This window comes from Zeus faber (genome assembly GCF_960531495.2).
Source record: "Zeus faber genome assembly, chromosome: 19".
Classification (NCBI taxonomy): domain Eukaryota; kingdom Metazoa; phylum Chordata; class Actinopteri; order Zeiformes; family Zeidae; genus Zeus; species Zeus faber.
The window spans coordinates 6,644,516-6,659,737 of record NC_137206.1 but is presented as its reverse complement, the minus strand read 5'-3'; the positions used below and the strand labels follow the sequence as shown (position 1 = coordinate 6,659,737).

General features: G+C 44.3%; 1 protein-coding gene across 2 annotated transcripts in view; it reads right to left on the bottom strand.

Moving 5' to 3' along the window:
- palmdb (palmdelphin b) overlaps positions 1-14,999 on the bottom strand; it is a 28,097-nt gene extending 13,098 nt beyond the window's left edge. Inside the window, exons 1-2 of one of the 2 annotated variants that reach the window (XM_080020302.1) lie at positions 14,810-14,999; positions 1,327-1,378 (exon numbers count right to left, since the gene is read on the bottom strand). In XM_080020302.1, the coding sequence (XP_079876428.1) occupies positions 1,327-1,371 (45 nt within the window). In that variant the 5' untranslated portion in view covers positions 1,372-1,378; positions 14,810-14,999. The remainder of the gene's footprint in view (positions 1-1,326; positions 1,379-14,809) is intronic. The other variant, XM_080020301.1, reaches the window with a different exon arrangement.
- Positions 15,000-15,222: the final 223 nt, after the last annotated feature.

Here is a 15,222-nt window from a genome sequence, read left to right as displayed (position 1 = left end):
CTGATTTTACTTTCAAAAAACGTGCAAACCCTTTGCGGCATGTGGACTGTTATTATCAATTGAATATCGACGCAGCATTGTTGTACACCGAAATAGATCCAGATCCTCTAATCCTCAGTCAAAGGGGACGTCCGCGGTGACGTCTGCGGGTATTTTTATCCTCATTTACTCTCTTTACAGTCCCAGTCTTCATCTACGACAAGGCTCACGCTATCTGCAACGGAAGTGGCATCACTTTCCACAGAGAGGAAAGTCAGGTACTTTGCTAATGTGGAAAATAAAAAAATAAAAAAACATGTCGTGGCGGCAGGGAAATACAGAAATCACACTGTGCCCGTATTCTGTGAAAAGGCAAGAGGTGATCTCAACATCGGCTGCGGCCCGATCTCTCAGATCTGCACACTGGGGGCCGAAGTCACAAAAGGACTGCGTGGCTTGCGCAGCACCCGCAAAGGGTGAAATGCATCCCTAACCACGCTGCCACGCCAGTAGCGTCTCGGTGCGCGGTGCTACATCCAATTCACAAATACCAGCGCTAATAGCCACATGCAGTTAAAGTGACATTGAGGTTGCGGGGGGGGCGTTATGCGCGGGCCGACCACACATTTATAAGGCGCGTCACGCACAGGCTTCCCAGTGATCTGTGAGTAATATTTTGACGTTATTATTCTAATTTGTATTACTGTCACAGCATCCAATGGTAGCGATGTCTCGATCAGGTAGAAGTCTGTGACGGTTTTCAAAACGCACTCTAAATGCAGCTTCTTGAAACTTTGGATAATTTATTGGACAAAAAAGCCATTACAAATATTGGCAAAAAGGTAATAAGATAATCTCTAGCAAACTCAAAATATATAAGAAAAAAAACAACTAAAAGTTACAGGGAATAGTGATAAAGTGGTCAAAATTAGCTTTGAGCCACAGATGGCTTTGAACCTCATTGGACCATGGACAGCTCCGCAGCAGCGCTGCACCCGAACAGCCGAAACATTCGGCCCTTACTGAAAAAAATGAACTTTGTGGTAGAGTGAAATATTTTTAATTAAACATGTAATACTAAGGTTCACTGAAAACTGGCATTTCTTCAGTCGAAATTTTAATATATACACAATTTAATCAAAAATCTAAATCTGGGGGGGCAGAGCAAGATGACAAAGGAAACGGCAGGAAAGAGAGAGAGAGGGATCAGGAAGAGAGGGGAGAAGAGGAGAGAAGAGGAGAGAAGAGGAGAGAAGAGGAGAGAAGAGGGGAGAAAGAGGGAGAAGAGGGAAAGAGGGGTAGGAGCCCAGTTTCTTAGATTTGTAAGACGTTGTGAGAGGACATTACCGTGATGGCCTGGAGCCTCTCCTTCAGCAGGTCGGCTTCCTCCATGCTGACCCTGCGGTCCAGGGGGGAGGTGGTGGTGGTGGAACGGGGGGAGAGAGAGAGAGAGAGAGAGAGAGATGAGAAATTTAGAAGACAAAAAAAGACATGGAGAGAGGGCGACGGACCTAGAAAAAGAAAATGACCTTTCTTCCTCAAGTTCTCTCCAAATATAAACCGGGGGTTTCGGTTAGCCAGCATTAATTCCCACGTATTAGCAGCACCATGGCAACCAGTGATAAACAAAGCAGATTCTCACCACCACTGGGCCAACACAGGGACCACTCCAAGGGAAAGTCGGTTGAGCCAAGTTCCGTTTAAGAGCTTGAAAGACATTTAGAGGGGGTTGAGGCTGATCTGTCTTGAGATTAAAAAAGATTCTTAAATTGTGCTGCAAAACCCAAGCATACGTTTATAAATCCATTTAAAATGCCAATAAATGTTTCTGATGTAATATCTTGAGCGTTGTGCCTCATGACTATTCCTCACCAACCACCGTTAACTACGATGTCAATGCAACAGGCCAATTCAGCACCCCATAAAAATCTGTTCCGTGTGGCCGGTCGGCAACTACAACTCCCACGTACCATCTCACTCTGTCGTTCCATCATTTATAAGTGAAATAAAATTTTCTAAGTGCAATGTTGACAGCTCCTGGTAACCAACAAACAAAGTTATGTTGCTTTTTAGGAGGGTCCAGGAGAGGTCGGGAACAACGGTCGTGGTCAACCCTTGAGAAAGAATGAAAAAAAGACACGCCCTTGAAAGCAACCGGACCGGATCGGATTCGGGAATGCCTAGACATCCTTAAACATCGTCTCAACTTTCCCCATGCCCTACTGTCCTGAAAAATACTGCCAGGCAACACGAGACACCACTTGTGCCTTGCCAGACAAATAATCACTTGGCAACACAAGTCCCCGTTCGAAGGCCGATGTGCACTTATGCTGGACACTATGGGTCCGTCAATGGAGGTGCTCCGTGCTGGAGCCTTGGCAAAATGTCTCACTTGGCGGCCAAACGTAAAGTTTTAACTACTGTATGAGTTGACAGCCGATCGTCGACAGGAAACTAATATCATGATTTAATTAATCGATGGAGCCCTTCGATCTCTCCAGAGACTGTCCAGGAGACATGGTTTTGGTGCTGGCTTAGTGTTTAATCAAAAACACATGTTACCCCAAATTGTACCCTTCTTGTACCAGATACAACTATGCTATACTATACTATACCCACACTTACATTAAAAAGGAATATTTTTGGTTCTACATGCAACAACAAATTGAACAACTTCTACGAGGGCTGAAGAGAGTTTTCGATTTGGTCGTGGAGTCTTGGTGCTGTCCAAGCCGTGCGTCCTGATTGAGAGCACTTTAAAAAAGGTCGTCATCAACTGGGCCAAAGTTGCAACTACAGTGGTACTTTGAATTTACCAGTTTAATTCATTCCATGACAGAGCTCCTAATTCAATCTGCTCGTATAGCAAATCAGTTTTCCCCATTGAAATTCATTGAAATGCCATTAATCCGTTCCAGCCCCCAAAAAACCACCCCAATTTTTTTTTGTTACGTGTTTTTAAATAAGAAAAATGTATTTATAAATAACAAATGTTGTATAAAAACATAATAAAACATAATAAAAGAGAATGTAAGGAAATAAACTGGTTTTATGAAGTGTATTTACCTTGGAGATCAGACAACTTGGACTAACGGAAGATGCTGGCGAAGGTGGAGGGTGGAGGAGATAGGCGGAGGAGGTTGGAGGGGTTCGTTTCGTTTCGTGCTTTTTCGATCGCTTTCGTTTGTTGCTGCACGTTATTGCTGAACTCAATTGCTACAATTTATTTATTTTCACTTCTTTCGCTTAACTTAAAAAAATTCGCCAATTCCATCACACGCACACCTCGCTCATGTTTTTCTATGATTTCATGCTTTAATTCAATCGACATCATGACCCACGGTTAGAAAAAAAAAAAAGTCAAAATAACTGCACAAAAAGCACAAAACGCGAGCACAAAACACAAAAGAGATGCTTCCACGGTCAGGTCACCAAGTGAAGGAGTGAGACGCGGGGTGACGGCCGGATTCGCTCGCCACATTATTGCTGGCAAATCAATACAAAAAAAATCTACGGAACGACGGCTCGTCGCCCGGAAAACCCGTATGTTAGTGCGCTGGTAAACCAAGGCACCACTGCATTTGACCTTGCAATCTCAAGCCTCCGAGTAGATGTTAGAGCGTTCAAGTGCAACGGCAGGGGCAGCGCCGACGCCCGGTTGGCTGTCAACGCTCCCTCTCCCAAGCTGCAACCTGGAAGACACGTAATCACACCGGAGCGCCACCGCTCAATCCATTTCACTGCACTGATCAGCGGACTCGCTTCCGGTTGTGACGCAAAGTCTTTCCCTGCAGCTCAACCTGGGTTGAACTTTGAGGGGTACAACGGTGCCGTGGACCAAAGCGGCTCTGGCTTTGCTGACCTTCGGAAGAAGCAGTCCACCGGAGAGTCGATTTCAGTCAATTCCGCGCCGCCAAATTAAATGTGGATGCCAAACCACTCAGAGACTGTCGTTTGCACCGAGTCAGGAGTGAAATAGCCTCATTGTGTTTCCTGAGTTTGCGTTTTGCTGTTCGTATCTCGCCAGCCAGCGGAGAAAGTCCAGGAAAGACAAGCAAAGAAACGCTGCGAGTGGGCGGACGTCAAAGACAAGATGCTGGAAAGAGAGAAAGATCCATATCTCTACCTTGTTGCACCGCGTCGGGGACAAAGACACCGAGGGTGATGCAGGATACAGTTTTAGATGCACTGTATTCAGAGTTGTTTGCAGGAGAGGGAGGGTGAGAGATGAGGGTGCGAAGCAGAAGAAACGAGAGGGTAGGCGGAGGTGGGAGAGGAGACGAGAGGCGGAGGAGGAGGGTGATGAGAGCGTGACTCAGTCAGATGCAGGCGCATGGAGACCGAGAGAGAGAGCCGGGGGGGGGGGGGGGGGGGGGGCGAGGGAGTCCAGTAAAGGTCATTTGTGTGCCTATGTGTGCGTGACCTTTCGGATGGATGGCGTATCCGTTTGGCAGTCGAGCTCGAAGGAACCGTCCCTAACGCTTTGAACATGGCGTCGATAATCTGCGTCGTTTTTTTTTGTTTTTTTTAAACCTCACCGGTGAACAGGATGGAGGATCAAAACGGGGCGACCGCAGAGATGACCACTTCCAGCAGAAGCCGGACACTCTTCCGAGAGGTCGATGACCAACCTCTCCGTGTTTGTCGTTTGTCTTTTTAAAAATCCCAGTCAGCGTGAGATAGCGAGACGTGATCTTTGAGGTGGGCTGGACGTCATTTGAAAATGAAGACATGAATAAGCAACCAAACAAGGCTGTCCGTTGAATGCTGTATCCACGGTGTTCTCAAGATGAAATCAACTACTTTGGGGTCATGGTTTGGGAGTCCGTCCCTCGGGACACAAACTCTTCGAAACAGATCGTTAAACGGTCTCCTGTCGGAAGCTGATTGGTGAGTCACGGCGTAGTCCCTGTACATCGGACAGTCATGGCGGATACCTGGCTCTATTTAAAAATGGCGACTCCCACCCCTTGCACCGCAAATTCCGGCTCGCGTGGGTCTTTCTGGTCGGAAGTTTAGACTCCCCAGGTGCCGAGCCAAGCGGGACAAAAATAGCTTCGTTCCTGCAGCCATTACTCAGTAGCTACTCTTGTTGAACCCTTGTTAAACGCCGCTGGACAATTTATTTTATCTATTCCAGCGGCTCTTAACTTTGTCTATTTTATTTATAAGCCCGGGTTGAGCATTTTCTCATGTTGTCTATTGCCTACTTGGTGCTTAAAATGTCCGGTGTGTGTGTGTTGAAGTTGAGGGAAGGGGTCATGTATGTATGTACTGCATGTGTCGTGTGTGTGGGTGGGGGCACGTCTGACCGACTGGCCATCCAAGGGCCATTGACCTCCATCAACACATACACACACACACACACACACACACACACACACACACACACACACACACGGACACATAAACACACACATGACCCACTTCCTTCCAGGGTGGTGGGTCAGTTCAAATCTCTCAGTAACAAACAATGTCAAGCTAAAATAAAACTTTGACCACCCCCTTGACTTTGCCAGTGGACCAAAAATGGAAGCGCGACACGATAGCATGTCCTTCCACAGATTGCTCTGACTCGACTCGGTATTATGGGCCCTGCGAACGAGCTCGGTGACGTTCAACATGGCGCCGTCAAGGTAAGCCAAGTCAAATTAGTCAAATTTCTGCCCTGCTAGACCCGCCCCAGTCAACTGTCAGTTCTGTTGTTGTGAAGTGGAAACGTCGAGGAGCCACACCGGTGATCACGGACCGTCAGGCCACGCCAGCTCGCTGAACGGGGGCCGCCCGGTGACGATGTGTGATGCGCGTAAAAATGGTCTCGCCGCCAGGTCCCAAACTGCCTCTGGAAGCAACGTCAGCACAAGGACCGTTCCTCACGAGCTTCATGAACTATGTTTCTATGGCTGAGCAGCTGCAAACAAGCCTGAGATCACCATGTGCAATGCCAAGCTTCGGCGATAGTGGTGTATAGAGTGTAAGTATGACCGCCACTGCTCTCTGGAGAAGTGGAGATGCATTCTCTGCAGTGATAAATCACGTTTCACCAAATGATAGTCCGACGGACGAATGGGGGTTTGGCGGATGCCAGGGGAACGCCACCTGCCTGAATGCATAGTGGCAGCTGGTAAATTCTGCAGGTGGAGGAATACTGGTCTGGGATTGTTTTTCACGGTTTGGGCTTGGCCCCTTAATTACACTACGGTGAAGGGAAACAGTTTGGTGAGGACACCTTTTCTGTTTGACAAAATGTTTTCCATCACAAAAATAAAGAAAGGGTTAACTGACTCTGGTGTGGAGAGGAGATTCACTGGCCTGAACGGAGCCCGCACCTGAAACCCCATTGAACACCTTGGGGATGGATTGGGATGCTGAGCCAGGCCCCATCACCCAACACCCTGCCCCAACCTCACTGATGCTCTCGTTTCAGAATGGGAGGAAATCCCTGCAGCCATGTTCCAGAATGTGGTGGAGAGCCGTCCCATAAGGGTGGAGGCTGCAAAGCGGGAACCATCCTCATATGAATGCCTATGGTTTTGAAATTTAATGTTCACCGAGCACATGGGTGTGATGTTCCGGTGTCCACATATGTTTGACCATGCAGTGTAAGTATAAATGTAATACACTTCATGATTAGGCCAAGTTCAAGTGATTTTGAGGGTTAAATACTATATATATGTATATACTGTATATATGTGTGTATTTGAGTAGAAATATAGGTAAGAAGTTTCATAGACATATTGAGCACTCTGGGGGTTGAACAAGCAACACCAGAAAACAGTAATAGATTTATTACAACCTGTCAAAACCATATCAGTGCTGTGCTAAAACAAAGCAGTGAAACAATGAACTTGTGCTAATTTCAGAGCAGTATTCAGTGTTAACTTTCTCTCTCTCCCACCCTCTCACTCTCTCCCATCTTGGAAGAGTGAGACAAAGTGCCCCATTGGACCAAAAGCCCATTTGTCCGACAGCCTGCTTCTGGCCGGTGGCAAATGCCTTGCACTGGTCTGCAGCCCGGTGGTTGGGAACCGCTGCTCTACGGAGCCTGACATGGAGCGCATGTCAGGCTCCGCTTCAGTGGAGCGGTCAGGGTCGGGGTTAGAGAGAGTTGTGGGTTTCGGAGCAATGGGCCTTCGGAGCAGTGGCATGGCACCGACTACGGGTGTCATCGCATGGCATGGTCCATTCCTCCTGCAGCCTTGCACTGAGCTAACACAGTTAGCATGCAGCCCATATCTATCTTGGTACACACTAAGATTGTATCCCTGTAAGAATACATTACAGAATTGTACAAAAAAAAAAAATCAATTTTTTTAGCATTTCGTAAATAATATAATTTAATATAATAATGCATATTTTGTGAAAATATATGTTTATACTTTGTGTTATTTGTCAATACATATGAAGAGTAAACTAATTTATACGCCTAGTGAGATCAGTGTTTAAAAAAACCTAAATAATGAAAAACCTTGAATTCAAATAGATTAGTTCTCCATACAATGAAAATACATTTATGCTGCTTAAGGGGTGACATATTGCAGGCCCAAAGCTCGGAATATGACTCTTGTATAAGCATTACCGTTGCTTGCAGTGCTATCTGGATATATGCATTTTTTTATGGGGGGCCCTTGTCGAGATGTCACAGCAAGTAAGCACAGATGTGGCTCATACCATTAATGTTGGAATACCTAAATGTTCAATTTCAATTCCAGTGTAGCAATGTATGTATATGTTACAAGCATTGTCTATACTGGTGCAGCGTCATACATAGATGTTGCGAATTACACGTGGGTTTAGAGTGTGCTGAGAAGGGTCCATTATTTGCCAAATATCTGTCGAGAGTAAAATTTATCTCTGTGGTCAACACCACAGGAAACAGCTATTTACAGTGTGCCCAGTATGCCTCATCTGCCTATTATTCTGTCCATCCATCCATCCATCCATCCATCCATCCATCCATCCAACTATTCATCCATCCATCAGCCCAAACACACATACACAAATACAGAAGTGCACACACACATACATACATACATACATGCATTGCATTAATTCATACATTCATACATACGATATTCCAGGATGACCTAATCTCACTGAATTGACCTTTTACCCCTTTTATTCCCAAAACATTTGAACATTGTACTCCTAGGGATTTAAACCTGGGTGACTCTGGCCAGCCTGACAAATACATACATACCTAATTATAAACATACATACATACATATAAACATACATACATACATATATACATACATACAGACAAATGTTTCTATTTGAAACAACATAGCTCACGTTGAATGCCTCGGCACAAAGCAGTTAGCTTTGTGCCGAGCTCAGAGTTCACAGGCGAGTAACCTGATCTCCGGCGACTTAAAACCAGGCACCTTTATTTGCGCTGCACCCGCGTTAACATCTCTCTGCTTCCTGATCCAAGGAAATGTCACTTGTCTCACCCCAACTCTTACCCTCTCACTTACTTGCATGATGTGCAGCTTGCACGTACAGTACAGAGATCTAATATATTATATCTTGTCCTTCTAGGTTTACATTATTTGTTTATATCAAACACTGATCTCACAACAGTTTCAGCACGTAATTACACACAGCGATGACATCAGAGATCATTTGTGTGTATCAGATAAAATAATTAACTAAGTTTTTACATGTTTCAGAATACACTCATTAATGCCACTTTTCATATACATGCATTGTCCAAAAGTATATATACATATATATAGTATATATAAGTATATATATTTATAATTTTGTGTTATTACTTTTTACATTTTAAATAGATATCGGAATATATGATTGAAAATGAGTTCACGTACTGTCATTATATTTTGTCGGATATTCATAATATTCATATAATATTCATATTTAATGGCAATGCATTGGCATGGTTTGCAAAATATAGGTGTCCATCCATATGTTCTAATGAATATTACATCACATTCTTCAATATGTCAATATACTGGACGTTAACCCATGATGCAAGCCAGAATCTTTCCGTTCCATCCAAAGTCTGTGTTTTAAAGTACATTTTATTATGCGAAAACAACTATTCTATTATCTCTATTTGGCTGTACGGCATGCTTCAACCGTGCGTGAAGAGAAACCCTCGACATTCGAAGCTTGGGTTTTTCCAAAGAGACGTTCTTGGTTGATGCACGCAGAACCCGCGAAAGGTTTTACTCTGAGCTGTTCCTCTACACTGCGGGGGAGGATTAAGTGCGTCTGCAAACTGATGGAATGAATCATGTGAGAGTCCATTACGAACACAAAAGGTGTTTTTGTGTGTGTGTGTGTGTGTGTGTGTGTGTGTGTGTGTGTGTGTACGTGTCTGTGCCTGTCTGTGTGTGTGTGTGTGTGTGTGTGTGTGTGTGTGTGTAAGCGCACGTGTAATAGCACTCGCATCATTCAAAACACCTCCACGCTAAAACACCTGCCCACGCTCGTGCACATGTACAATCAAGTCTCTCACCCACACATCACAAAGCCCTTCAGCTGACTCAAAATCAAATCAAAGCTTCGCAGCAAACACGCAACGCTGACGCTGGAAAAAACAAACAAGCAAAAAAAACGGACACATTCTGTGCGCCTCCTGTGGACTGAGTCCCACTGAGCTGAGACAGGAAGCGATCAAAGCGATCAATTGTTTTTTTCATTATTTGATTGTGTTTCTTTGTAAAGCGCATTGTGTTGCCCCCGGTATGAAATGCGCTTTAAAAATAAAGTGGGACATGACTTGACTTGACTAAATTATTAAAAAGCAACTCCAGTATTTCTCACATTTTTGAGGGAAATAATGCTCCCTGCTGCAATACATCAATTCCACGATTGGAAATGAAAACAATTAGCCTTTCCCGTTTTTGATAAAAATACATTTTTGGCACAGCAAAGCGTCTAGCCCCCTGAAACTGAACTTCGACTGATAATCCTCGCTGGCACGCCCACTCACTGTGAAATAAAACAATTTCTTTACACTCATTGCGCCTCTTTTTCACCGAGTGATTACAGCCTTCTGGTGACAAGGCTATTGAAATTCTGTGGAGTATGTGATCCCCAATATCAGTGTATAATTATATTTGCAAGCAGCAGAAGAATAAGGCATTAGTGAAGGAAACAGAGACAGACTAGCTGCCCCAAAAGACAAATGAAATTTGTAAATATCTGCCACACAGCCAGGCAGGTCACCCGCATCTTACCTACAGTGCTTCCAACTGGTTGCGATTACACATGGCTTATAGAATATGTATAGATTTTGTGCACGGTTTATGTAACTGCCGAACCTATCACAGTGCTGCAATTTGGAGGAGGGAAAAACCCAAAGGAGTGGGCAGGCTTGTGCCTATAGAGACACAACATTTCACGCACTAAAAACATAAAAACAAATAAACCATCAAATAATGTACGTCTTCCACACAGCGGGAACTTCTCCGGATCACTCTTTTTGACAAGGACAACCAATTTTCAACCAAATTTGCCTCTATTACTCGTCGGAGTGGCATGTCTACATCAACAATACTTACAATGGCGACAACACTGTCGCCAGGTGTAGCAGCCTACTTCCATCCTACAGGGAGCCTACAGGGCGCGCAGGACAATCGACCTGTTTATCATACACCTGTCTATCATATTTAAAAGTGGCATGATGCCAGTAGCTGAGTATCACAGAGGATGTTACATGTGACTTTTATAATGTTTCAGTGTCTAAAGTTTTTCTTGTATGGGCGCAGAAGAAATGTAATGATCGGGTAGGGAGCCCACTTTCACAAAGGAGAACACGTTGCAGGATTCAGTTGAGCCAAGAACAGAAGTTTTAAGGGAAATGTGGACGCCTTAGTCTATCCTCGAACGGGGGAATAAATAAGTGGATGGACGAAGCATTTCAAAACCCGACTGCATGAAATAAAACTGGACAGATCTAGAGCCAGACACTGCATCAGGGGGATGCACAGTAAGACTCCTGTGAGCATACAGTGGTTAGAGGTATTTGTGTTACCATTGTTCAATATTGGCAACAGAACAGCAACAGTCACTGGAGGTTTCACATTTTGGAAAGCAATAACGACTTCTCAAGATATCTGCACAGAAGAAAATATAAATGTTGTTGTGTTTAGTGTTTGAGTCTAATAATTGACCACACATCATACATGTGTGGTCAAGGTGGATCAATCTAAGGGGTGATGGTTGATGGTGGTCTATTTAAATTTTTTCAAGACTTTTCCCCATTTTTTGACAAAATGCACACTACCAGACTGTATTCCTGGTCCCAAAGGTTAGCTGGAATAAACAAGCTCAGCCAGTAGGACCGAGAGGGAAACTTACAACCGAGAAAATCTTTCTGTAAATTGTTTTCATGGGCAGCAATGTAATTAATCAGAGTGTGCTCCCATCACTGGTCACAAACTCTTGTATTTGGTCTCCGACGACTCGGGGACTCTTACAAGTATCAGGTTGGTTTGTAATGAGGTGTACGGTTACGTCTTGGCTCCTATAGTGTGAGCAAGAATCACAAGATGTGTCATGCCTTGTGATCACCCGTCCTTGATAAATCCGAGTCTATGCACTACTGGGGTGGGGAAAAGTATTGAATTGTGTAATGCTGTCCTTTGCTAAGTCCTTTAGAAGAAGTCTTTTAAGAGCCTTTTGGTGTGTACCCCCATTTGCTTCCTCTGAACATACTTCTGTTTATTTTCAAATCCTTGTCAAACTCTGTGACTGCTGAAGATACTTCTCCTTATGTAAGGCTTTGCTGATGACAACTGTGACGTACACAGTGGTTTGACTACCCCTGATTAATGTTCTTTGCAGCTACTAAACAATGTCAAAAGTGGGAGAATTTATCATTCACAAATGGTATGCAGGCCAGTGCAAAATACCCCAAAAGTCATTGGATTAGGAAATAAGAAAATTTGAAAAGGTTGACACAAGGAAGAAATACTTGAGAGTTGGGGAAGGGATGGTGCTGAGCTGACTGCTGAAGGGCATGCAGGCTGGTTACCGTGCCCCCTACTCCCACCTGTTGCACACAACCGAGTTCTGTTCTCGGGCCCTGATCCTGCCCCTGCTGAAAATAGAGCCGTTGCCTGCCTCACAGCTGGACACTTCCTCCTTACACCCAACCTTTGAGTGTTGTCTACACCCATAATATCTGTGTGTGTGTATGTGTGTGTGTGTGTGTGTGTCTGTCTGTGTGTAGGCTAGTTTGATTTGAAGGCTTGCGGCAGGTGGCATAGAGGTGCTGAGAGAATGAGGTGGGGTACAAAGCCAACTAACACCTGTTTGTAATAATGTTTCTCGCTTATGCTGCCTCCATGTCCAGAAGAAAAAATAATGGCAGCAATATAGCAGTCAGTGTGCTGCCTGTGGGTGGGAGGGATTTGTGATGATACCCCTTGGGCATTTTGGATAATACTTATGTGAGTTTATATTTAGAACTAGTTCACTAGTGTTAGTCTGACTTACAGGATATTGACCACAGGGATATAGCTCCTATTGGCTGCTTCACTGCAGTGTGGAGTGCGTACGTACATCCCCGCATGTGCTACATTTTTCTAAATCCCCAAACAACAACAACAACAACAACAACAACAACAAGCGCTTTAGCTACTACATGTGTACAATTGAAAACTTTGAGACGGATCAAGATGCATTGATATGGGTCAAGGCAGACCTTCTTGGCTCATTGTCACGCCACTGTTTTATACAGGACGCCGCTCACATTGAATGAAGCCCTGTCGACCCACTGCAGAGGTGAGGGCACTTAGGACTCATCCGTCCCTCTCCCTCCCCTCAAAGTTGGGATTGCCAAGACTTTCGACTCGCAGTTGCGACTGCTGGGTTTTGGGTTTATGATATATGGCAGATCTATGCAGGCGGTTGACAGCCACTGTGACCTGACCCCCGTGCCTCCCTGTGTGTCTGGCTATTCAGCAGCAGTCTGTCTCACTCCTAATCCCTGTCCCTCCCTCCTTAATCTGATCTCTGATGGATTAGCGACCGGCAAGCTCACCGGCGACGTCTTCACTTTCCAACAACATAGGCCCGCAAACAGGGACACATTCGAAATAAAAATGTCGTGAAGAGCAAGGCAGATTCTTTCACTATGAAAATTGTTGTCAGATTATCCTTAACACTGTCGTATAGAGGTTAACTTAATTCCAACCTCTTAGATTTGATGTTCAATTAATAATCACATGATTTCTCCTGAGTCACTCTACCTGTCACACCGCAGATTATGTTGTCATACAGTGCTAGCGCTGTATTAACAATTTCAAGGGACTTTCTTTGCTATCTGCTATCATATTCTGAATAATTATCTGTAATTAGCGATCTGAGATCCCAATCTATCTCAACTGGCATTCAACCATCAATCCAATAGCTGCTACTTTACAACCAACAGTAAAGTAGAGAAAGGATTTTTCCCACCGTAGATATATTATACAGTGTGTGTACATTTACAGCGTGCTGAATGTGATATGAATCATACATCAAAAGGAAGATTCAATATGATTGACAAATGTTCAAGTCTTGGCCTCTTCATGATCATCATTCACCATACCGTCCCCTTATCAATTCCCTATAGAGTACAGGTAGAGTAGAGGGAGGTAGTGTAGACGCCCATGTCCCTCTCTTATGGAGGATCAACCGATATCACTTTTCTTGGAGCAAATCTCTTAGTTCCCAGGACAGGAATTTGATGTTCATCTCTGACATCATCGTGGATTTCCTCATCATTATATCGACATAAAACTCATCATGGAGATGCAGGATGTCTTGCCTTTGAGAGGCCGGAAGGTGTACTATCCTAATTTCACAGGAGGGAGGCCGGGGAGAAGTGGGAAGAAAAGGGTGCTCTTTTGGCAGCCCAGAGCCACAACTTGTGTATGTGAGCCCGTTCACTTCAAGTGTGACACAAGCCCACGAGGAAAGGGATACATAAATAAATGAAAAACAACTCTCTTTCTGTGGACTGTCGGACATTAGCGTTTTTTTATATCAACGTTTTATCGGCTTATTTTACAGCAAAAATCGAAATAAAATGCAGTACGTGTGTGTGTGATTGTGTGATCTGTGATAGTGTCTGTTACCTCTCGATAGACTCACCACCATTAGAGATGATTGACCCAAGAACCCTGTTGCTTATTAAAACCCCTTAAAAAACACCCACAAACAACTTAGATGTATCTATGAATGTGAGGAGCTACACTGAAGTAAATTATTGTGTCTGCCGAGGTGATAAAAAAGAAAATAGAAAATAGAAAAAAGAAAATAGAAAGAAAAGTAGAGACTCTGCATATGCAAAACGGCCAATGATGAACCCGCGAAAAATAGAAATGAATACAGTATAAACGAAATATTTCATTAAAATTTTTATATTGAGATGGGCAACATCAATTTAAACAATTGATCAAAATAGCACCTACAATATCTATAATAATAATGGACAGCAGAAACAATTAGACTCAAACACACTCTTTGGTATGTAACGCCGACTGTGGTTTCACAAATAACGAGGGGAAAGTAGTTTTCAAATGAACGGTGGACTGGCCGAAATTATAGTTTGTATGGATATTACAAAGTATTATTTTGGCCAGGCGACCGTTTGGACACAACCCCTGCAGCCTCAAGCTTGTTCAATGGCAACAGCACAGATTAGGTGTAATTCAAGGGTAAAGAAAGCCCATTAGCCTCAAATAGACGCTCGACAGAGTTTCCAAGAGGACTAGCGGCGTATAGAACTGAAGATACAGCAGAATGACAGCAACAAAAAATAAATGAAGACATAAAACGTGAAAAGTGAAGGGAAAAAGAGACCTACTCACTGGTTTGCGTGACACCTCAAGGAGCTGATCACCAGGCGTCCGTCGTCGGTGTGTGTGTGTGTGTGTGTGTGTGTGTGTGTGTGTGTGTGTGTGTGTGTGTGTGTGTGTGTGTGTGTGTGTGTGTGTGTGTGTGTGTGTGCGAGTGGAGCTCAGTCTAGTGTGTGCTGCGTGGTCGAATCCAACATTGCCGAGTGGAGCAGGTATGGACTGAGAGAGACTTAGCTGTGGTACTGGCTCCCTGCCCCCCCTCCCTCCCACTCTCTCTCTCTCTCTCTCTCTCTCTCTCTCTCCCACTCTCACTCCCTCTCTGTCAGGGAGATGTAAATCCATGTGCCAGGCATAACTGCCAAACAATGGCCCCAAACACCCCCCCCACACACACACACACACACACACACACACACACATA